Here is a 25,650-nt window from a genome sequence, read left to right as displayed (position 1 = left end):
AGCTTCTTCTTCTTTAGCTCGGTTTTCTCTTGCCTATTCAGATTGGTTGGCCTCGAGGCTTGAGTTGCAGTAACTAGAGATGACAAGGCCACACCGAGAATGGAAAAAGGGCAAGTTAACCTGCAGAGACTGAGCTTCAGCAGTGAGCGCAAACAAAGAGCAGCTATATTTATTCAGGCAAACTGTAGGATGACACAAATAGGTCAGGTAAAAGAGAGTATTGTTTTAGGGCTTGTCTTCAACATTGCCACAGGGGTAATAGATAATTAAGCCTGGTCAAATTTAAATACTTCATTGTATGATGTAGAAAGACTCACTTTGGGTCTGGAGGTCCATCAGCAAGCGGCTTCATGGAGAGTTTGCAGAGAGAGCGGAACACCAAGAAAGCGTCTTTCTGCAGGATGTGGGAGAATCGGGCGGCGCTGTGGGGTCCCTGCAGAGCCTCAGCATCCTGAGACAGAGATGAAGAAAGTCAGTTCCACTTTATACAATGCATCACTGAACTCTCAACCCTGACCAGGCTTCTCTCTCAGGACACTTGTATGTCACTGAGCGTTTGAGGCAGAGCTTCAGATGAGTTCTTAAAAGTCAAGAGCTTGGAGTTCCAGTATCAGCGAGGGTACACAATGAAAAACACATTTTAGCCACTTTACAAAAGCCTCACCTGATAAATTCCATTTCTCATTAAGGCAACAAGCTTTATCTCATCATAACACAGCCTTTTCTGACTGAAGTTTGTGTCCCTTTGAAAAATTGCTCGCTCCCTGCACCAAAGTCCATAGAGAAAATCAGCAATTTTACATCACAGCAAACAGGAGTTGTTGATCACCTGCTACCTCCATGATTAAGCAGTAATGTGGTATTTTGTGACGTCTGTGTTTGAAATCCTTGGTTCAGACTAACTTAAGTGAAGCAAACTATCTAAATGAGGCAGCAGTAGAACAGTGGCTCCAGTGTCCCCATGAGCTAAAAACACTGATTTTCTCTATGGACTTTGGTGCAAAAGAAGGAGCAGTTTACAAAGATATAAAACAGTGAAGCTGACATAGACTTTCTTAGATGAGAATTCTGTTAATGCACCAGTTCCTCACACAACTATCCCTTCAAGTGCTTAAGCACGACAGTGATTAATCACCAGCACAGCTCACCAGCATGTCTGTGGAGGAAACAGAGGAGCGGTCCTCGATGATGCCGTTCATCTGCTGGCTCGCTGCTCTGACTCTGGGTGGCGCCGTCTCCGTCTGCTCAGGGACAGGCTGGGCTGGAGGCTCGACACCTGGAGAGGCGGACATTTTTTTAGGTCACAACCATGGAAAACAAAACAAGTGACAAATTTCCTCTCAACAATACAACGCAGTAAGTTCAGACCTGTTCCACTGTGGCTCTGTACTGGCTGCTGCTCTGCCTCCTCTCCTGCACTCGTCTCTGACTCTGCTGGACCTGGACTGTCCCCCTCCACAGCCGGCTGTGATACTGTAGGAGGAGTGTCTGCACCTTCATCTTCAAAAACTGACAATAATGAAGATGGAAGAAGCTTTATTATAAACGCTACACCATCACACTTAAAAACAAAAAAGGAACTTAAAGAAGACACACACCACTTGACGGTGTGACTTGTTCTTCTCCTCCGTTCATGATACCGTTGCCGCCCTCAGGTTCTCCGTTGACTGACGGTGTGTCAGACATTTGGTCCGGGTCAGCCGCCGATGGTGTGGAGCTGTTGGCATTTGTGTTAGTGAGGTCTGGAGTACTGGCTGCTGGCGACGGGGAGCTCTGCGGCTCCGGCGTGGGTGTCCGGTCAGACCAGGGGGAGCCGGCCCTCTGATGACCAGGAACTGGTGACGGGTTGTGCTGCGGTGGTCGCAGCCTCTCCTTCTCCTGCTCCTGAGCCTCCAGAGCCTGTGGAGGTCAAGACTGAATAAACACTGAAGGACTATGAACAGGTCATTATAATAAGGTCGACTCATATCCTAAATTCTGACTGATTCAGATCACATCAATGCCCAGAACTCTACCAAAGTGAACTAAAACTTAAATCCACATTTTAAATTACTAACATTTTGAAATAATAGCTCTTCCCATGAGACTTGTTTATATGTGTTTTTTTGTCCACCTCTCTCTTAAACCATTTCTTTTTATTTAGAATACAATAACTCCTATAGTGTACAGTGGCACTTTTTTAAGCTTTCCATAACAATTTTTTTATTTTATCTTATTTTATTGCTTACTATATTCATATTTTGTACTGGTCACTCTGACTTTTGCCATTGTAACAAGTTAATATCCCCAGATAATCATATAAAATGTATCTAAACCTAATGTATCTATCTAAGTGAGAGAGAGGAGCACCAAGTTCAAATTCAATGGTGATTCTCATCTGCCCTGAGAGAATATCTGTCTATAGTCATGCTTCATGAAGAGAAAATTAACCTTTAATCACTTGTATGTGAACATTCTAATTTACTAAGCCTGATCGATGCGATCCAATTTGTTTTCAGAACACAGAGTGCAGAGTAAAAACAGCAATTTTTCCATGTTTTCCCAATAAATGAGGCAAAGAAAGAAGCACTAACGGCCTGGTTCTCCATGCGTGTGAAGATAACATTGAGCATCTGTGTGAGTGTGGCCTTCGCAGTGGTCTGGTTGATGAGGTTGCGACTGGCCAGGTAGATGTTGTAGCAGGTCCTGACGGTGAGGAGCACCGTGCCCTCGTGGATCTCTATGTGCGGGGAGGTGACCGTCGTCAGCAGGGCCTGGTCGGAGAGAAAGGAACAGGAAGTCAGACGTGTCACACAGGACGTCTCGTTTAAGAAGTTTTAAGAAGACCTGCTGAATCACCACTGGACTTCCCCACTTCAAGCTGCAGATACATTTAGTTCTCATACTCTCTGCTACCCGCATCTCCACTCCACAATCATGATTACGACAACAACACCTGCAAAGCACATTCATTTGAGAGGGAATTGGCTGCACTCCACTCATAAACGCATGTCCTTCAGTGGTGAATAAAAGACAAATTCATAGAGATGATCTCTAACCAATGACTCTTGTGTTAACGCCGTGTCCTTCTTCGAGGACACAGACTTTGACCTTCAACCAATCAACCAGGATGTGAATTAATTTCATTAACAAAGTGGAAATGTCAATAAGTAGCAGTTGCAAATTAAAATCCACAACATACACAGCGCTGGCAGTTTAAAGTTGTTAAAACTGAAAAGGGAAGTACGACATGTGCTTAAGTCATCGAGACTTGAAGTCAATCAAAGGTAGGGCTGAACGATATGGACCAAATTTTATATCTCGATATTCATGCCAGATATCTCTAAACCGATATGATAAGATATTACGACTATGGGTTCGGTGAAAACCAAGCATTTTTCAGAAAAATAAAAACATCATAATACAAAAGACTGTGGAAACCTTCCACATGGAAAGTGCAGTTTTATTGATGAGAACTCACTGCCAGTCATCAAAATTAACATAAAGTCACCAATCAATAAATAAAAAATCCAACATTTTACTGCAGCTCTACATCTCCTGCGCTATATTATCCTCTGTATGCTCCCCGGGGAAGAAGGACGTCTGTAGACAGCGAGTCTTGAGTTTGAAGTTTGTTGTAATAAAATGGATCGTTAAACTGATGCAAGGTTCGGTTGTCTGGCTTGACCACAGGTCCGTGGTTGTGGCGAAATGATCGATTTCACGGAGCTCGGATTCAACATTCATTTTACACTCATAATAGAGTTTTGGAATGGCCACTTGATTAAAATGTGTTCGGGATGGTATTTTATAACGCTTGTCCAGCGTCCGAACCATTTTTTTAAAGCCCTCTTTTGAGACTGTGTACACGGGTACCATGTCTTTTGCATTGTGTTATGTAATCGCGTCTGTAATGCCTTTATGTCTGGTGGACGTCGACTCATACGGTGTAACGCTACTGAACGCATCAGTAATCACACTTTGCTAGGGCTTCTTTTGGGATGACTGAGAAGTCCCCGGTGTTTCTCTCATTGTAATACACTCTTCGTGCAGCACGTGATGGTGTTGTTTCAGGTGGTGAAACATGTTTGTTGTGCTACCTTGCTTCGTCGCAATTTTCACCAATCACGACCTGCTCAACACCTCGCTCTGGTTGACATCATCCTTTTTTAATCCAAAATACCTCCAAATAATGGAGAATGATTTATGTTTTGGCACAAAATCGCCACCAGCTGCATTATCTACCGCACTCACGTCACTTTTCTTTCCCGCTGTGTATGTCATGTGTGTGTGTGTGTGTGTGTGTGTGTCTGTGTGCGTGTGTCTCTCAGTCTCCGTCTCCCTCCCGCCCTCCTATGTTTGTCATTGGTTGGCTTCAGCTGTTGATCCACAGCAAGCACGAAATAAGGTTTTTGTTTGGCTGGCCGTAGTGGTGCATTCAAGGGCAATTGTAAAAATGATGTTTATTGTGACTGCCAGAGCTGTACATGCAGGGCGAGCGCGCGGGGGGAAATCTATATCGTTTATATTGTTGCTTTTTCGATATTAATATCTTGAATGTTCATATCTAGATATCGATACGATAACGATATATCGTTCAGCCCTAATTAAAGGTTCCAACTCAAACCTTAAAAACCAGTTCCCGTTAAAAATACACAAAAACACAGCCTAGACACACAACAGACAGTCTGAAGTGAATGCTCTCTTGACCCATCAGAAAACTAAGACAGTGATGCTATGTTGTTTTAAAGTGTGGTCACCTTTTTTTGCCTTGTTCTCTACAGAGCTCCCCCTACAGTTTAGGAGTACATGTGTTGACAACACCACCGTCAACACCCATCCATCGTCTCTTATTATCCTCACTGTTGTAAGAACTCCTGACCATGTGCATTTGTTTCATTATAGCCATTTTGAAAAAAACACTCATGTGTTGCCCTTCGCTCAGTCAGACAGTCTTTTTTCCTCTTCCTCACTTCGCCCACAAAAAGACATTTAACAATCACACCGACTCCAAAGCTGTTAAATTAGCATAGTTCTGCTTTAATAACGACACCAGAGCATGTGAATAACACGTCATGCAACTAGGATTGCAAAGGGGTGGAGAATCCCAGTAACTTTCCACAGGATTGGGAACTTTAGTTTGGGAATTTGTGAGCAAAATTTCATGGGATAGGGGGAAATGGGATTTTTTGCAACCCAACATGTAATATTACATTTGGAGAAATTTGGGCAGCCCTAATGAAGACACAAAATATGAAGAATGTCAAGCACATTTGTAGCAAAGTGCTGAAAAACCAGTAGGTGAATGAGTGAGTCACAGAAGCAGCTCGACATGATTATTTATTGACAGTGCCATTGTAGGAATCAAACATTAACTCAACCTTGAACACTTGACAATGTGATTAAAATGCAAACACGTCTTCATTCTACCCTCTCTGATCAAACTATCGTCACACTGACACATGTGAGGACACGTGGAGGCGCTGGGGCGTACCTTGATGATCTGTAGCTGGACTCCCTCGTCCGTCTGTGGGCCCTGGAAGCAGTTGCAGATGGTTTCCACGAGCCGGTCGATCAGCCTTTTCCCTGGTGTCCGGCTGTCTGGCGCGTTGCCTGTGATGTGGCCGTACGCAATCAGCTTCTACAGAGGAGCAACAGAACAGAAGTGTTTGAGTCCACATTTATTCTTTAAAATAATTTACGTCACAACACAGTTTACCAGGGCAGTTTCTTGATTTAAAAGGGGAAACTGACAATTTGTTTCCCTGGTGCTTCCTGTTAGGTCACTATCAAAAAGAAAATCAAAAACAATCTAAACTTTGAAATTCACAGATGATACCTTCAACCTCTTGGATAATACCTGGCTTCAATCACACAGGTGTCTATTCATATTTGTCGTTAACTTTTAAACTGTTTCAGTTTTAAAAGCTCGTAATAACAACATGACGATTTTAGACAAAGAGAAATCTATTCATCTTTTTTGTTTGCGTCATGCTTGTCTAAAGTCAAGTGTTCACACATTTTCCTGTAACGCAACTCAAACAGTTCTTTGTTTGATCCCTTTTGTTTACAAGTATAAAAATATGCATGTAACTCCAAAACTCCTACCACTTCAAACTTCGAGATTATCAGGAATATCTTGAATGAGGTAAATTGAAGCAACAAACAGCTCTAGTGAGCCCGACTCTTTCCAGTCATTCCACTAAACTCATACACATTTCAAGCTTTAAACTTTCTTGCCAACAACAGCACACAACGAATATATTTATATATATATAAACATAGTTGCATGTTTTAGTGTGTGTATACATGTACATGGGTATTTGTAGAAATATGGAGACGCCGGTTGTTGCCGGTGCTTGTCCGACTTGTAAAGCAGGTGTATCCAGATTACACCCTGCCCTCCCCCCCACAAAAAAAACTGCCCCAAACCACCATACCTCCATGTGAGTCACAGGTCAAACCTTCACAAAGTGTGTGTGTGTATTGTAAGTTGTAAGGACACATTTTTGGCACCAAAGCCGTTTAAAAGTGCTTCTTTAAGACCTCAAAGTTTTAAGGTTATAATACTTATAATTTACAAAATTATTAATAGTATTTAAACCTTTTTTAATTAAAAAAAATTAAGAGCCACAAGAGCCATGACTGATCTAATTTGCATCACAATTATCATGTGCACAGGTAAGAAACATACAGAACCACAGTATGATCCATCTCACCGTTTGTTTTTCTGTGACATAAAGGTCAACAGGAAACTGATTCAACACGCAACAGCTTATAGAGAGAGACAGCCCCACCTATGGAGTCCAACATACATGGCCAGGCCAATAAATAGATTTTCTCCTCCGCATTAAATTAATCAAAATTTTATCAAAATCACAATACAGCTTACTGCAATTTGTTCAAGACAAAATGTGTGTCAAAATATCATTTTAGATGAATTGTTATTACACATCTCATTCTACAGACTGAACCGAACTTTGTTTCTGCACAAATATCAGGCATTAATCCTTTCAATTTTTTTTTTAATGAAAATGAGAATAATGATGTAAAAATTACCATTCCATCCGATATTGCGAATCATATCACAATCGCATTTCCTGTCAATTACAATTAGATATTTATTCAAAATCGATCAGCCCTACTCCGCATGTATACTCTATGCCAGTCATGTCAAAGTCAAATACACGGGGGGCCAAAATAAAAAAAAATGGTACAAGTGGAGGGCCGGGCTGGTTCAATGTTTATTAAAACTCGCAATTATTGCACATATTGAACCAATATCAATAACACAGCCTATATTGCACTTAACATTAATCATTAAATTAAATTAAGCAACACATAAATAAAATCAGTTGCAATATTTTGAAATATAAATTTCAAATTAATAAATTGAAAACGTTTTTTCTTCGTCTTTTTTTTAACAGGTAAACAGCAAAATGTAATTTTCCTTCAAAGCTCAATGGCAAGATAAATGCAAAAATGAAACAGCATGCATTAAAAACAAATCAGTGTGCTGCTCTGATCCTCACCAATGTCTGTCTTTTATAATAAAATTAGAAAAGTTAGTGCAAACTTGAAAAAGTGCAAAACAGTTGCATTAATTTCTTAGGCAAGATTTGTCTTTCTGTGCGTCTGTGTGTTTCATTGATGTTTCATACTGCCTTCTTAAGTTATATTCTTTCATAACAGACGCGCTGTCTCCACACACAAGACACACAGGCTTTCCTTTTACTTCGGTGAACATGTATTCTGTCTCCCACCTGTCTTGAAACCCCCTGTGTTCAGCGTCTACCTTCTACCTTGCCATTTTGGGGGAGAGGGAGATGAAAATTGACGGCGATGTTTAGTCCTCCACTGTCACTGTGCTGCTGCTCATGAAGAGAAGACGCGGGATCGCGCTCGCTTGCGGGCACTCGGTACGCGCCAATGCACTCGCAGTGCATCTTGGGATTTGTAGTTTTATGGTGCTGCGGGCACATAATACTGCGGGCCAGTTTTAATAGTTATTAAATATCATCCCGCGGGCCAGAGACAACTCATTCACGGGCCGGATCCGGCCCGCGGGCCTTGACTCTGACATATGTGCTCTATGCTATTGTCTGAGTGCCTGTCTTAGTCAGACTACGGCCTTAGTCTGATTAAACTGTGCATGTAAAACGTACTGACCAACAATAGAGAAGGCAACTAAACTGTAACTGTAACAAAGAGCACTTCTGAAATAGACATCAGTATTATATTAGTTTTTTGATTTAAATAAATGTAAAAGTAAAGTTCCTAGAGTAACTTTGTATTTATTTGATTCTCAATAAGACGTCGACCGATGTGGGTTCAGTGACGCAGTGATTTTGACCAGTATCCCTATCTAAGAAGGTGTGAAATGACTGTATTGGAGTGGCATTAGTAAAAAAAGAAAGGGGACATAGAGCCGTCTGTATTCATTACTAACCTGCAGACAGTCTAAAGAGGTGCTAACTATCCGGGGAGACTTTGATTGACAGGCCAGCTCAAAGGGCAGCACGTATTTGTCGGCCTCGATGTAGTTGGCTCTGGGTGGGACCACCGTTCCATCCCTGCAGGAACGAGGAAAGCAACAATGAGCAGTAGCGGCTTCTTCAATGAATACAGTTTGTTCACGTCATAAAAAACATACTCACGAAAAATAAATGGTAGCTCCACTGAAGGAGGATAATAAATCAACCATTTTATGCCGGCTTTTAAAGAGCACTGACATTTAACTAATTTTAAACCTCAGAAAAGCGTAATGACAGGTCATTAAAATAACAGTTTGCCTCCTGAAGCAGACACATGACCTGCAGGCTGACTGTACTGCTGCTGATATACTTTAAAAAGGAGCAGTTAAAAATGCGGCAAATCACCTAAAGTCACAAATCACTACTGGGTTTTTATTGCAGACAACAGCTTCAGAGCAAAGCTTACCTCAGCTTCTCACTGTACATAACAAGAGGAAGAAAATATTCTGCTAAATTGTATACTTACTTTTGTTTTTCAAGCTCTGCCTTGATTTCATCTGTGAAGAAACACACAGGAGAGAAAATGTTATTTATGACTGAATATTGACCCTTGTAGCTCAATCCATCCATCTATCTTCTACCGGTTTATCCTCCACATGAGGGTCGCGGGGCTGCAGGAGTCAATACCAGCTGACAAAGGGCAAAAGTCGGGGTACGACCCTGGACACCTATGGTCAATTTAGAGTTTTCAATTAACCTCTGCATGTTTTTGGACAGCAGAGAACCCGGAGAAAACCCGCAAAGATCCAAACCCAACACAGAAAGGCCCAGCAACCGCCTTTCTGTGAGGCACCAGTGTTAGCCACGTTACCACTGTGTGCCACTTACATTCAAGTTACTTATTTAAGGGTTAAGGAATTTCATTTGTGTCAAAGGCAAAGCATCAGTACTTAACTTTGATGGTAACTGGGTCCATTGCCTGCATTTATGTTTTGTTTGGTAACTTGCTCAAACTATCTTAGGGACAATAAACACAGGAATGAGGAGAATCCAAAACTTTTTGGACTTTGTAACACTGGTTACCTGGTTACTGTAACCAGGTAGCCAGTGTTTTGGGAGTCCTGAAACGCCATTTTTGGAAGTGAAGTGCCTGTGGTCTACCACTCTTTTCAAATCAAGTCAGATTTGAAAATCCTCTAATGTGGGACAAAAAAAACTGTATTGACTGCCCTGATTTCTAAAAAACCTGTATCAACCAGGGAAGAGCCCATATCAGCCAACACCTACTCAATAATTCATCGCTGGAAAATCACAATGGCAGCATGACCAAGTGGCATTATTCAAGTTGAAAAATAATGCAATTATTTGATCAAACAAAACACAAAAAACATGTCACAAATCAGCGTTGGTCTAAAAAACGCTGCTCCTCAAAATATTATGTTTTATTTGATGACAGACTTCAACAAAATCATCATGATTTATCATGGAAATGACAGCTATGACACAAAAATGATCTGTGACACCAAATATAGATCCTATGACAACTCCAAAATAAATACTCTCAGCTATATTTCACTGTCTATGGCTTTAACCTCTGCACTTTTTTGCTAAACACATGTGAGCAGCCTCCTTCTGATCTTCCGTCTCCCTCTCTTCTTTGCTGCACCGCTCGTCACATCTGTTATTCCCTGTCAACTATTTCACTGCATCCATTTCCTGTTCATCATCATTCTCATCTCCAGCCTACAGCCATGTGTGAGTGGAGAAATCACTCGGATTAAGCACAACGAGACGGCACTGGAACACTGACGGAAATAAGCTTGAGCAAATATTATCCACAGTCACTGTCATAATGATAATATTTTTTTAATGACCTGAGGTTTTATGTAATAGAAACAAAAGCCCAGTTCTTATTTTATCCGTGGGGTGTAATAAATCAGCACTGGACTACATTATAGAGAGGTATTATTATCAGTCCTCTTTTTTATGCTTCGCCAGCTGGCAAAAGCTCCAGTGCTTTAGTGAAAACGCAGCCATTAAAAAACAATTTGTCTTCCCACTGAATGTCCTGATCAATCATGAAGACAAAAGACAAAAAACAAATACTTTTGACAGAAGAATGCCTTAGATGTTCAAATGGGACGACAGTAAAGTGCAAAAGTCTTAAGCCACCATTAGATTTGTGGGTATTAGCAATGATATAATGACCATACAGTATAAGTTAGGGTTGGGAATCACGATACAACAACCAATCCAACTTATCCAATCCAATTCTAAAGCACGTTTCAAAAAAACAACAGTGCTGAACAGTAGTAGAATTTAAATAACAACTAAAAGACATAAAAGACAAACCATTCAAATGAATACAAATAAAGTTTGCCTACAGTTTACAGACAAGTCAGCGCAGCTTTGGTCGCTTGCACTCAGAGTGCTGTGTTTGAGTGGTATCATGAATAATGAGAGAGTGTCACTGGTAGATGGGAAAGGCAGATAAAGCCGACAGAGCAGCTCAAACGCACACATCAACCTGTTTGCTCAACTCTCTGTAGCGTTTCATTACAGTCGCTCGTGTGGTTCAACAGCCAAACTGCACCTCTATAAGGAAGTACATCCTGCTGCCTGCCAACAGCTCAGTCACCTGGCACTGTGCAAAGCCAAGACTCTAAACTGCACCAGAACTGTGAGAAGATTACATATTTTAAAGGCCTCTAATGGCAGTGGTTCCCAAAAATGGAGTGAGAAATTCCTGAGGGTCCTGTGGAGTGACCCAAAATTTGGAGGTCTGAGACATAATTAGCGACAGATTATGAAATTACCAGGCAGGACAATGTGTGAGGAACTATTCAGACGTCTGAACGCTCTTATGACTGATGTGAGACTGAAGGGGGGGAAAAAAAATGTGGCCGATCCATTTGTGTGGAAGGTGCAGCAGCAGTGACGGGCTGGAATATGGATTTAGGGGAAAAAAACACTGCTTTCGTCTAAATTCCATTTACATGAGATCTCGGTAGTCGGAAGTGGGAGTGACGTTGCATATTTTGTGCAGACAGATTAGGAAAACACCTACAAATAATTTACTGTGAAACAAATACAACAGAAGTGCCATTAATAGTAAAATAAGCTGTGTTTGTTTGGTGGCAGCAATCTTGGAATTCTGAACATATGCAAGGTTGTTCTGTGGGTTAGGGTTAGGGTTTCTGAGAAAAAATATGGAGGCCCTGACCTCGGAAATTCCAAGTTTGGACTACAAATGAAACACAGCTTTATATTGGAGATTTTCCATTACACAGTTCTAGCACTACTCTGCTCGGTTCGACTCTACTCTACTTGTGATTTTTGCTTTTCCATTGGTGATAGTACCTGGTGACACTAAAATGTGAAGTCAACAGACTGCCGGCCACTGATTGCTCAGAGTGTCGTCACTGGAAGACTCATTAGCACAGCATCCGAAAACGAGAATCAAACCCACAATTTTTAAGAACTGGTAAGATCCTTACAGCGAGCTCACATGGCTGCTGTCTGCAAAAATACGCCGTGGTCCGTCGACAACGTGCAGAGGGGTGTGAATTACTGTACATGGTACCTCACGATATCTGTGAAAAACAACAGGTCCCAGCCGTTTTATTTTTTCTTTCGGGCCCCTTCGGGACCAAAGTAATGTTACGGTACGGGTGGAGCTAGACCACAACAGTCAGCTGATGGAGCGACAGGAAAGCGTCACTCCCTTGCGACCGTTGTTTCTTCAAGTCCGCTGTCTATTCTCATACAAAGATTGACGTCTTGTTGACACAAACAGCCCCATAGAAGGATTTTCTAGTGGTGATGACCACTCAAAGCTGCTTTAAACTACAATTTTGCCATTCACACTGACACATTCATCCATGTCACTCATCTTTCACACACAGCCATCAGGAGAAATGTGGGGATGCTGTGTAGACTGCCAGAGCCGGGAATTGAATCCGCAACCCTCAAGTTGCGTCATTGTGTTGCTTTCAATGTCGTTGTTCGATGTCACGCTACATATCTCTTTGACGTACCAAGTATTATTATTAATAATTATTATTACTACATGTCATTTAGCAGACGCTTTTATCCAAAGCGGCTTACAATGGAATTGAGTACAATCAGCCAGGGGTGGAGTCGAACTTGCGACCATTGGTACTGTTCTGTTCTCAGTCGAAACGCAAGCCTAACTGCAATGTACCAACCCGAACTTTATCGATGATGGAAACACAGTTTTATCCTGCCGTAAACTCCATCTTCTTCAGCTGGGTAATTTCCACCCAAGTTTCCCTCATTCATTTGAGCAACACCACTGTGAGCAGACATGATGTAGCGATGCTTGGCGAGTGAAACTGGCATGACAGGATGTATTGGACCACGATATGTCACCAAATTGATATTTTGACCCACCCTGATTCATTAGTGTTGTGTGAGCACAGGCGGTGACTGCAATATAATAAACCTTCACTTGTACTTATTCATTTATTCATTTATTTATTTAAAATGACACACTGCAGTTTTAATAAACCAGGACCGGGACCAGTGACCGTGTATTTGACACATGTATCGTATCGCCCTCACAGCACAGACACCGTATTCTCGTGCACACTTTTACAGGAGAGTTGAAATACGAACACAGCTCTATCGTGACGTCAGTCTGCCTGTTAGTCTGGATCAATGACAGTGATACGTACACTGCGGGGATTGGTCTGTTTGGCTAGCTAAAGCGACGAGCGAGCGAGCGAGCGGGCTAGCTAGCTGGCTAGCTAACGACAGCCGCCTGTTAGCTCGACGTTGACAGCGGTGACAATGTCGTGACACCGCGGTGACACCGTGGTGACACCGTGGTGATGGAAGTGAACCGGCTGTTTTCCGTATAGAGTGACACACGACACACACATGTAGCTGACGTAAGCATGTGAAGAGTTAGCCCGAACAGACGATGGAGGCCATACAGAAGCTAATCAGCTAACTGTAGCGTAGCTCCCTCGTCTCCCCGTGTGTCTCTCAGTCATGACGTACCAGACATGTTTCGAATTAAAACGCATTTTAAAAACAAACACACACACACTCACCGAGCGCCACCTGACAGGCTTTCCGCAGCTGGCTGTGCTGACTCCGCTTCACCTCTTTGTCGGAGAGGATTTTCTCCAGCGCCCTGGACAGAAACATGCTCTTGGTTTTACTGTTTTCTGTCTTTGACTCCGAGTAGTAGTGTCGCTGCTGCTGTTGTTGCATGTCTCTCTGTCCTCTCTCAGGCCGTCATGTCCGGCCTGACCCTGCCGGCGAGCAGGCGACAAGGAAATACAGAGAAAAACGCCAGACTATCGGTGTGTGCGAGTCCGTCCAGTCGAGCTGCTGCTGCTTCAGCTTCAGCTCAGCTCAGCGCCGCCATGTTGCTTACACGTCACGTCACATGACTCTCAGCTGTGCGCGTTGACACGTATGGGACGATTTGGAAACGTCCACTTTCACGATGATAGCATACCGTGCACCATAATCGCGATTCGATACAATATCGATTTAAAAAAATAATAATAATCGAAAGAGGAAATTATAAGGAAAAAAATGAATTAGATGGTCCGAGCCAGTAAAAGAGAACCACAAGTGGTTGACCTGAAACTTTCACATGTTCACTTCAAATCTTTTGTTTTCTGAATGATCTGTCAGACTTCTCTTTCAATTGGAGTTATTTGGAGTTGCCCCCTAGTGGCTGTTCAACATTATGTGATACTTCCCATTTGGCTTGAGAGAAAACCTGGAAGAATATGTCAATTAGAGCTGCAGCTAACAATTATTTTCATAATCAATTAATCAAGTACTGGTTTGGTCCAGAAAATGTTGAAAAATGTTGATTGGTATTATTAAAACCTCGAAATGACGACAATCTCAAATTATTTTTTGTTATATGGATCAAAGAAACAAAGAAAATATTCAGATTTTAGAAGCTGACAAATCAGAAAGCTTATCTCAATAATGGAGAAAAAAAACCTCAAACTGCTTCATTGATTATCAAAATAGTTGACAATTCATTTAGTAGTCGATTAGTAATCGATTCATCGAGTAATTGTTTCAGCCCTATCGTCAATTATTTACATGCAGTTTGTGATAAACACAAACAAATACACATGTAACAGCTACATATACACTTAAACTCATCATTTCCAACTGGATTTTCTGGGGAACTAACAAATGTTTACAAATGTTTACCCTATTTTGAATGTGGGCTTACGTCTGCTTGTTTATTTTTTTCATTTGCTCTTAACTTTCATGAAAGCTGAATAAGCTCATAGTAATAAAGAAACACAGTTAATATACAGGAGTTTGAAATTTCTCAAAAGTCCTGCAGGTGGCACTATAAAACCACAATGAAGTTCAGTGATTTGTTGTTTGAGCTTTATCTTCATGGCTGGTTTTAAGTCTGTGTTGTGTTTTTGAATTTGGTGTATGTACAAAAATACATCTGTCCTTCATAGAATCTGAAGGATCCAGCCCACAAGAACAGTCCTTTGTTGGGGTCATATTACGTCGTTTCCTTTGTTCTGGGATTATTTCATTACATTTAGAAGAACCTGAGGAGAGAAAAACTAAAAACATCCCACACTGAGCATTTGCTACACATTAGTTTATTTTATCCAACTCCTTAAAATCAAAAATTACAAGTATACATTATCTATTTATTCATACGCCTCCAGTTGAATGTTCAAACATTTTTCATTAAATGTGATAAAAAAAATGTACATCATCATACAGCATCGATATGAAAATACTGACAATTCTTTATTACAAATCTATACCATAGGATTTATCTGGCGAGCGAAAAACCCCAAAATAAAACAATAATAATCATTGATCAATCACTTTTTGTCGTGCTTTTTTTTCTCTCTCCCACAAAAACAATAATAATGATGATAATTCACAGTATGGAAAATTAAAATGAAACTATAATGACGTCACCTACTGAAATCATGAGGGCGATAATAAAATCTGCTGTATGTATGAACAAATATATATATATATATATATAAAAAATAATGTGTACAGACAAACAAAGACATTATGATTATGGAGAATAAATAACAAATGCCTCCGTGGTTACTATCCCAGTGTCCAGTGTTAAAAGTTAGAGATAGACAAATTAAAGTATTTCTTTCAAAGTACCGTTTCGAGAATATACACATAAACCCAGTTTCACACCTGTGACATAAAAAGGGCCGCAAAGACAATTCTTTGTCCAGTAAAGCTTGAAATAAAATGGCGGCCACACGTGGCAGAACCAGTGTGTTGGATTCCAGTCATACGTATGATTGGCTCATCAGGTATTTGAATAAAAACACCAGATCTACACTGATTTAGTGAGATGGTGCATGTGAATACAAGTGCATATTGGCTCAGATGAAACCGGATATACGTGAAGAAGATGGACAGTTCTCAGTGGGCGACAATGTTAACGATATCGCACGTAAAAGGACAGCAGATGCGAAAAACCAACAGCAGAAAACCTTAATAAGTAGGAAGGGTGGAAAGAAGAAATAGATACAGTGAAGTATTGCGATATTTTGCTTTCGAGACACCGTCATTTTTACAAACAAACAAATTAATTTAATTTAAGTTAACATTAGACGTACTCTTGTCGCAGCAAACATAGATAAATAAGCAGAGAAGTGGAAGATGTAGCGGAATACTGGGCCTGCTGTTTTAGTCATTAGTCAGGGGATCTTGGCGTGTTTACCAATATCCAATAATACATTTTAAAGTCGATATCGTGCCGATATTATTGTGCATCCTGACTTATTTTCTACGGAAATCACTAAGCTTGGTATAAACAATGGAAAATGTGTGAGGGGCACACAAGGAAAGGATTGATTCACATTTATTTTAATTTAATCTGAACATGGTGGTAGACTGTAGTGTCGAGCTTTTACTTTGAAAATAAAATTGTATGTACTATTACCTCCTTGTTCACGATTGTATTCACCAAGCTGGAAATTGTGTAAAAGATAAAATGGTGTTACCGTAATATTACATCACTGTTCCCAAAGAACAAGTCATCAAGTCTGTCTATGTTTGCTTCATTATGGCCTGGCTCCAAACGCCTTTGAAGGTTTGGACATGAACTGCCTCACCTTCAACAAACACACGCCGAGTGACTCACTCTGTGTCCACTGTTAGTTTCAATATGACTCTATTATAGTTTGTCACCATGTGTCGCTCTCAAGTCTCAAGTCTGCTATAACAGCGTTACAATTTAACTATTAATGTGTCATCTTTAGACGGTAGCAGGGAAAAACTGATTTCAGCCTCTTAATAAAAGGCTCATCGTATACATTTTAGACCCCACTTAAGTCTCTGATATGTTAAGATTAGATTTGCTGCTTCATCTCAGCCTTTTACAGCTGATAACTGAGCTGCTTTGTAAACCGCTCCGCCCTCTCACACCAAAGACCATAGAGAAAATCAGCGATTTTACCCTAACCCACGCAGCACACACAGGAGTTGTTGATCCACTGCTGCCTCCATCAGTAAGTTATAATGTGTTATATTTGTGACTTCAGTGTTTAAAATCCTGTGTTTCAATTTACATAAATTCAACAAACGAGGCAGCAGTAGACCGGCAGCTTCTGTGTGCACACAGGCTTAAAAATGACAGTTTTCCCAATGGATTTTGGTGCAGGGAGTGAGTAGCAACAAAATCTCCAGTTTCCAGGTGGAAAAAGCGCTCTAACGGCAAGATAAAGTGGCAAACGCATGGATTTTTTGAGGTGAGGTTTTTGTTAAGTGGATAAAATCTGGTTTTCAGTGTTCTGCCACTGAAACCTGAACAATCTCTTTAACCATTTGCTCATTAGAGTTATTAAATTAGTTCAATATGACGCAGGAAAAACGATCAAGAACACTTTTCATATGTGAATGTCTCAGGTCACGTCCAAGTGAACTCAGGAGCCTGGAGAGAGAAAGAGATGAATCTACTAAAAAATGACTGACAGTACAGTATAATATTGTGTTGTGGTCCAGAGAGAAGAGAGGGAAAGAGAACACACAAAAAGAATAAAAAAAACAAATAAATCAAATTCACATTTTCTCATTTGTACACAAGCAGCAGGGGAAATAGCCCTTGTCATTGAAAGTAGAGGGAGTGCAATATTCAGAAAAACATGTCCCATAATCAGGTAGAGAATGTTGGTCACCTGTCAGATGCAAGCAGTGGACATTAAAGAGAATAAACCAAAACAAAATATTCACATAATATATATGTAACAAAAAAAACCAGGCCTAATGTTTAAGATGCTCACCAAGAATGATTAATAATTAAAAAAAAAACACCAACCTTTCAGTCACAGAAGGTAAAAAGAAAAACTGAATCTGAGCCTAATTAAAAAAAAAATATATATATATATATTTATATGTTTTTATTGCTAATCTCAGGAACACGCATGTCATAATCCAGCACTAGACTGTCAACACACACTTCACTGTGGCTTTGTTAGAGGGCGTGACTCTCGACCTTCATCTAACTGTGTCAATGGGACTGGTGAGAAGATTTTAATGATGGAGAGAGAGAACGAAGCGTCTCATCTCTGCCCTCTAGTGTTCAGGTTCATAAGTGTATCTGAGTTTAAAAACAAGTGCTTCTAGTGGTTTTAAAACAGTGGCTCAACTGTAATCTGACATAGTTCATAGATTACTTTCAAACTGAACATTTTGTAGTGAGATTATTGAAAATGCATGAAAGATGTGAGGAAATGAAAGAAAATCAGGTTTAAAATTGTAGTTTTGGCTAAAAAGGCAAAGCAAACTGTGGCTACATCCACACTAGCCAGGTTTTCATTAGAAAACTGCGAGTTTCAGCCATGAATCAGAGACACTGAGTGTCCACACGAAAAACACCTGAAAACATTCTGTGTGTCACATGATCATTTTTTGGAAAACAGTAGATGAAAAGTGCCAGAAGCTGATTTTCTCCTCTTCAGCTGTTCGATTACAGTTAAGTGGTTAAAAGAAGCGTTCACTTAAAAGCGGAGTCTCAATTTCTGCTCGTCCAGACTAAAATGCAGCCCCGCACTTTTCAGTCAGTAGTATTTTCACACTGCTCAGTTTTCAAGCATCAAAAGGGAAGTTAAGGCTATCAAAAATAATTGCTTCTACAGCGACGCAACATCTAACTGTCAATGCAGGGGGAAATCCGTCTCACTGTTAATCACATAACTGTCTGACTAAGGACACTGGTGTGTGCAGTGCGTGCTTTGACGTTGTTTGGATAAGACGTTAGAAATGCGACATATATCATATATATCACTAAAAGAGTCACATATTGTACTGCACGTGTTGCGGTTTCTCGGCTGCAGAAGCATTAGTTTTAACTTGAGGATGAAGCATTTGTTTGAAAATGATGAAATTCATATTTATCTGAATGGAACCGTGGCATCAGTGAAGACAGTCTTACAGGGACGCGTGGACAGCAAAGCAGAGCTGTCGCGTTTTTAAAATAGAAAACTAAAAGATTAGCGCGGATGTAGCTTCGTTCTTTATCGGAGGAGGTCGGAGGTCACCACTATGGCACACATGCGTGTTAATTGGCATGTAGGATGTGCAGGTGGTGCAGCGTTTGATGTTAGATTGAATCACTGTGCTCCTCAGGTGCCGTCACAGTCACGATGAACCACTTCAGCTCCCGCGTTTGAACCGTCACTCCGTCGCTCACCTGTGAGTGTGTGCTCGTTTCCAGTCTTCAGTTATGTGAATGTGTCACCTAAAGAGTTATCACAGTGCCGTCCTCCTCCAGGCTCCGCCTCTCCATTGCTTTGTCCGGCGACGGCGAGGTGGGAAAGTTGTTGGCGTAGCTTAGTGACCCGCTGCTGCCGCTGTCCGGCAGTGTCCCGTTGGCGTTGATGGAATGAGCAGAGGCGGCGGTGCTGCGGAGGTTGAGGTGCGGCTCGTACCGAGGCACCGGGGGAAAGCTGTAGTTGGAGGACGAGCGACTGATCGACTCGGCCTCTCCTCCCGCCTCGATCACCAAGTCCTCATCGTCCTCGTCGCTCTCCAGCTCCCCGACGGGGAAGTTCTGGATGATGTGCGTTGGCATGGAGGCTGCGGCGCTGGCACCGCTATGTGACGAGTAGCCATAGTAGCTGGCGCCGCTGTCCGACGAGTGTCCTGAGCTGCCAGACGCCGCCCCGCCCCCTCCTCCTCCTCCTCCTCCACTGCGGACAACGTTGTTCCGCTGGTTCGCAGGCTTCACGGTGATGATGAGGTTGTGGCTGTTGGCGATCATCATGTCGGTCACCTGGTCCAGAGACTTCCCCCCCACCTCGATGCCGTTCACCTCCAGCACCTCATCGTTGACCGCGAGCAGACCCGTGCTCTCCGCCAGCCCGCCGGGCACCATGCGGGAGATGAATATCCCCGGCACCTTCTCCAGACCCTGGGGAGTGACGCGTATGCTGGAGCCGTCGCGGATGTAGAAGCCCAGCGGCTTCTCCTGGCCGTGCTTGTACAGGCGAACACGTCGGTGCGTCTCAGGCAGGATGTCCACATCGATGATGGAGGACACCGGGCGGAAGTCCTTGGGCAGGCTGATGATGACCGGCGGCTTTTTCCTGTTGGCGTCAGGCCGCAGCAGAACGGCGGAGAGCACCGTGTTCTTCTTCCTGGTCAGCGAGTCGGTACCGAAGGTTGAATAATCAGCTTCCTCTGCAAAAAACAAAGAAAATAGAGGAAGGAGGAAAAGAGAAGAGGAAGACAGAAAGAAGAAGAAGAGGAGAAGACAATAGATGGTTAATTTTCTTCTGATGTGAAACATGGCTCACTACACACTGAGATGTTATTCAGGCTGACATTCTATTGCATCATGATGTTTGAGGAAGAATAAATAATGCTTTATGATGGAGCAGCTCTCTCAGCCTTAGGCGTCACCGCAGGGTGTCTGTGTTTAACGCTCACACAGACACTGATCTCCGCAGCTTCCCCTCAGGTCACACTGACGCACGACGACACCGCGGCAGCCAAACACTGAGCCTTGTTTTCAAACTCAAAGTCCTTCATCAGCACTCTCACACACACACACACACACACACACACACACGAGCCTCCAGGTGCAGATGCTGCACAGGGATGCTGACTTATAGATTGTGGCTGGTGACACAGTTTGTGTTTATGTGGATCCTAAAGAGTCTCTAGATGGATCTGTCGATTCAATTACTTCTTTGCAGGGCTGCAACGATTATTTGATTTATCAATTATTAATCAACTTAGAGCTGAAACAATTACTCGATTCATCGGTTTGAAGCTTTTTTCTTAAATGTCAATATTTTCTTAATTTCTTTGCTCCAGATAACAAAGAAATCATTAACAGGGAATCATTTTTGGTTTGTGGACAAAACCAGACATTGGAGAACATCATCATTTCCAGGTTTGACAAACACTGATAAACATTTTATGGACCAAACGAATACTCGATTAATCGAGAAAATAATCCACAGATGAAGCTAAAATATGAAAATAATCATGAGTTGCAGCTCCAGAGGAAATATGACCAATGTTCCACATTTAAGACTATAATACTATTAAAGGAAATTCACCACGATCAACTCAGTGAGAGGGCTTACTATCTGCTATTTATATAATCCAGTTCTAGTCAGACTACAGTGGATTTCAGAGTCAGAATCCGATTAAACTGCATAAACAACAGGAGTTATTGACAATGACACTGGTCCGTGGGCTGGACAGTAAAGCGAGGGAAAACCTGGACCTTGACTCTGTAATAGTTAACCAATATAACATAAGGAGCTAAACATTAACATGACTTTCTATATCTTTTGAGGTTTTTGATCAACTCGAGGCTCTGATGTTGTTTTCAACGTTCTTAAATTTCTGCATCACTCTGTTTTTAGATGAAGGTGATCTATAAATAGATCTCTGGCAGTTCTACCCTGAATATCTTTCTCTCTGTTCCGTATATGTCTCTGTGTGTGATCAGGGAAAATATCCACTCGGCTGATAAAGAGTCCTGGCTCTCAGGTTCTGACAGGTACACACCACCACCACCTCCTCCACCTCCACTCCTCCTCTATCCCTGAACCCAAAACAAAGCATCAATTGTCCAGAGAAAGAGCGACAGTGTCACATTTCAGTTCCCATGAGGCACGAGTCTGAGTGTATACACACATTTGTGATAATGTTTGCCCTGCCCTGAACTCAATGTGGGCCAAATGCAGCAGAGGAAAAAACAGCAGCAGTTATATTCTGAAGCTTCATATGGTTTTGATGAGGTCAGAAATACCAAAATATTCATTTCATCACACAAGCTTTGTTCCCCGTTCAAACTACGTGCACATAAATACGACCACAAAGAGGAGCAGAGAGGGCAAAGAGATCCACAACACGAGCATGTGCACACAGACACACAGTGAGGAGGACGCTCATAGACATAATGCATTCACTCACTTTAACCCAGTACTTCTCAAATAGTGGGGCGGGGCCCCATGGGGGGGTGCGGTGAGGTGTCACGGGGGGTGTGAGAGGCAGGGAGGACAACTCACACAGTGGTTTATACAGATAAATAAAGAAATACATATTATCAGGTTCTCAATAGTATTTCAATTCAGGGGGGCCGTGAAAAAAAACACTGCTTTAACCATAAAAACTAAATGCCTAATCCTAACCTAAACCCAATTCTAACCACAACCCTAAAACCAGGTCTTAAACCCATAAACAGCCATTTTTAGGTTTTATTATCCTGACAAAGGTGTACATGATATGGACAAAAGTATTGAATCCAGGTGTTTCAGTCTCAGCTTCAGCATACCAAGACATTTTGGACAATGCTATGCTTCCAACCTTTGTTGGAAAATAGTTTGAGGAAGACCCTTTTCTATTCCAACATGACTGTGTCCCCAGTGCACAAAGCAAGGACTATAAAGCCATGGTTTGACTGTGAACAGTGAACTGTGTGGAACAGAGATTGTGAGCCGGGCCTCAGTGCCTGACCTCATCAATGATCTACAGAATGAATGAATGGACACAAATTCACCATAAAAACACTTCAACATCTTGAGGAAAGTCTTCCAATAAGTGTAGAAGCTGTTACAGCGGCAAAGGGTGAAACACTTAGGGCTGAGTGATAATATGGTAATGATATATTTATTGCGATAGAACTTTTCCTCAATATAAAAACAAGATGCACTCGATAACACTTTGAAAAAACTCCATGTTTTGACAGACAACCCAAACAGTCAATGACAATGACAGAAATGGTGCTTTGAACCAATCATGTGGCTGGAATAGCTGCACCCACGTCATGTGACAAGCTTTCATTAGCGCAGCTGCCGTGCACCGTCACGCCAGAAGTGAGAGCCAGTCAAAAGGAAAACTGCGGTGAAGTCAGGTTCATGTTCCAAATACTTTTGTTCATATAGTGTAGGTACAAGTACACACACACAGCTCAGGTGGTGCAGTCATGCATCAACCCTCCACATCTCATTTCACTCTTCCATGACTTCTTTTCATCTAAACCCTCCCTCTATCTCCAGTTTATGAAAAGGGCCGGACATTACAATAGAGTCACAGTTGAGGGAAAAAAAAGAAAGTGATGACAGTCCCTGAGGGTCACACACACACATGCACACGCGCATGCACACGCACACACACACACACACACACACACACACACACACACACACACACACACACACAGGATAAATAGAAGGGCTATAACCTCAACAATACTGCACCAATAGATGAAAGCAGACCCACACACAGAGGAGTTCACTGATTCTGTTGGACAGCTAAAGACCATGTTATAAGATTTCAGGTTAGATGGAAAGATACTGTTTCTCGCAATAGAAGGTCAGCGGTGTAGAAAACAAAGTAGCTTTGTGTTTTGTACGCTGCTTTAATTATCGTATCCACATCAAAATCGGTCAAATCAATAAAGATAATTTGAGGCAATTTAATTCCTGTGGCTCTGTCTGTAGATATTTGACGTATAATTACACAACTGAAAATTAGAAAAGTATAATATGTTCATCTGCAGTGTCCTTGTGGCCCACCAGAGGGCTGCAGCCCACACTTTGGGTATCACTGATCTGTAACGTCAATCTGAGCAGTTTAAAACTTTAAGACAGTTAAACATTGTGGGTTAGTTATGAATGTCAAGATTAAGAAAACACTTTTCAGCAGATAATCTGATTTTATCAGAGCAACAGGACAGGAGACAAGTCTAAATTGTTCATCCATGTCTTTTTATGGTGTTCATAGTTTGTCGAGGAATGCAGCAGTCAGTGTAAAGACAGATTGCACAGGTATGTGGCAGCTTTTAGCTAATGATTCATTAAAATACAATCCGAGGTCAAAGGTGAAAAAAGGGGGATATAAAAGCTGTAAAGTTTAAAGAGGGTATTTATCACGACGCCTGCTGTTTGCACTCGACATTTATGGACCAATTTGTTTATAAATCCATGACAGGAAGGAACAGTAACTAAGCTTACCTCACCCTCGTTACTGTTGCCATCACCCAGATTTTCCATCCATGAATATCACACACACATGGATTATCATTATTATTGTTATTGTTATTATTATTCCAACAATAACAAAGGTACCACCAGTAACCAGTTACCAACAATCTTGCATCAGCTGCTTAAGAGTTTGCACCATGTTATCGTTACAGGGCATTTTATCCAGTAATTATCTGTAAGACATGTTCTTCTATTCTTATTTACTTTAATTACTATATTTCTACTTATCTTTGCTGCTTCAGTAAAGTTGAGTAAAGAATGTCACGACTGCTGATTATGTTGCATTGTTACTTACTTATTAGTCCATAACAATTAAGAATTTTTCATTTTCATTTTTTTCATTTGGAATTTTTCATTTTCATATTTGCATATGTTTAGTTACCTAAACAAACAAAAAGGAAGTCCTTTTTACAAACAGCACTAAAGTACAAACTGTTACAACACGTACACATGCAAACCTTCATGACCACAGCTGACTCACACACAAACTTATCGATATTGATCAGGCTGCAACTAAAAATGATTTTCCATTGTTGTTTGGTTCATTTAATGTCCATAAAATTAAAAAAAATGTGGGTCAGTGTTTCCCAGTGTTTATGTCCATAAACTACAGTCATTGAGTTGTGTTGTTACAGTATATGGAGCAAAGAAACCTAGAACATTGGAGAACTTCTAAATCAAAATACTACACAATTCATTTAGTAATTGAATCATTAATGATTGTATGTAGTGGGCCAAAATGCCAGGGCCAATTTTCTGTCCCAGTCCGTTCCTGACCATAAATAATACATTTTAAAATGTGCCATTAAATTTAAACTGGATTATAGGGTTTAAGTTTGAACTCCCCTCAACCAAAGTTCAAACCACGATTTATAAGCAGTGACAGCTCGAGTAGAGCCACACCTTTTTCAGGTGACAGTAGTATCACAGCCATCTTTAACAACACACCATCATTATTACACCTCTGCTGTTACAGTATCACACGGACACTCTCTCTCAAGTTTTCTCATAATGTGAGGACTCTCGACGACAACAATGACACCAATGAAAATCCATGACTTCCTGGTGCTTGTAACAAGCACTGCCTTCAGGGAAACCTGATATTGTGACATGATAACATGATCAGGATTGAGCACTGACACAGTCACTGTACTACTACTACTACTCTACTACTACTGAACTACAACAAAATCTACTACTACTACTGCTGCTGATGCTGCTGCTGTGAGGATGAACATACAGTAAAATATAACAATTCATATCCAATAAATGAAGGTTTACTGAATTTAGCCCATTGTCATTTACATTTTTAGTCTCCATTGAGTCCAGTTTCACTGTCATAAGCCACGCCCACATGAAAGAGTGAGATAGGGAAGCGGGGAAGAGAGAGAGAGAGAGAGAGAATGTTCTGGTAAAGGACAGCAGCAGTTTGCTGCTATGAAATGACAAGTGTATGAATGAATGAATGTAGGTCAAGACTGCATCATAATGTAAATGTTAATAACATGATATGACAAAGCCCTAGTTCAAAGTCCCTTAAATCTGTGGTTCCCAAACTGGGTAGGGGGGGGTCGTGGAATCATAGTGAAGGGGGCGCCCAGATGCACACAAACAATGTCATCAAACATGTGTAAACTCGGTGAAATCCGGATAAAAACATCATCTGATCTTTGTTAACA

The 25,650-nt window shown here is 41.4% G+C and overlaps 2 protein-coding genes across 2 annotated transcripts in view; both read right to left on the bottom strand.

Annotated features, from left to right (window-relative positions):
• The window catches only part of arfgef2 (ADP-ribosylation factor guanine nucleotide-exchange factor 2 (brefeldin A-inhibited)), a 37,583-nt gene extending 23,709 nt beyond the window's left edge, over nucleotides 1-13,874 (bottom strand). The window contains exons 1-9 of the mRNA XM_058642240.1: nucleotides 13,532-13,874; nucleotides 8,980-9,010; nucleotides 8,429-8,552; nucleotides 5,474-5,620; nucleotides 2,574-2,753; nucleotides 1,599-1,899; nucleotides 1,369-1,509; nucleotides 1,149-1,276; nucleotides 318-451 (exon numbers count right to left, since the gene is read on the bottom strand). Coding sequence (XP_058498223.1) covers nucleotides 318-451; nucleotides 1,149-1,276; nucleotides 1,369-1,509; nucleotides 1,599-1,899; nucleotides 2,574-2,753; nucleotides 5,474-5,620; nucleotides 8,429-8,552; nucleotides 8,980-9,010; nucleotides 13,532-13,694 — 1,349 coding nt within the window. The 5' untranslated portion in view covers nucleotides 13,695-13,874. The remainder of the gene's footprint in view (nucleotides 1-317; nucleotides 452-1,148; nucleotides 1,277-1,368; nucleotides 1,510-1,598; nucleotides 1,900-2,573; nucleotides 2,754-5,473; nucleotides 5,621-8,428; nucleotides 8,553-8,979; nucleotides 9,011-13,531) is intronic.
• Nucleotides 13,875-15,074: 1,200 nt separating this feature from the next.
• pard6b (par-6 partitioning defective 6 homolog beta (C. elegans)) overlaps nucleotides 15,075-25,650 on the bottom strand; it is a 29,869-nt gene continuing 19,293 nt past the window's right edge. The window contains exon 3 of the mRNA XM_058643657.1: nucleotides 15,075-20,147. Within this exon, the coding sequence (XP_058499640.1) occupies nucleotides 19,207-20,147 (941 nt within the window). The 3' untranslated portion in view covers nucleotides 15,075-19,206. The remainder of the gene's footprint in view (nucleotides 20,148-25,650) is intronic.

Source organism: Solea solea, chromosome 11, assembly GCF_958295425.1.
Source record: "Solea solea chromosome 11, fSolSol10.1, whole genome shotgun sequence".
Taxonomy (NCBI): domain Eukaryota; kingdom Metazoa; phylum Chordata; class Actinopteri; order Pleuronectiformes; family Soleidae; genus Solea; species Solea solea.
This window is presented reverse-complemented; position numbering and strand designations above follow the sequence as displayed.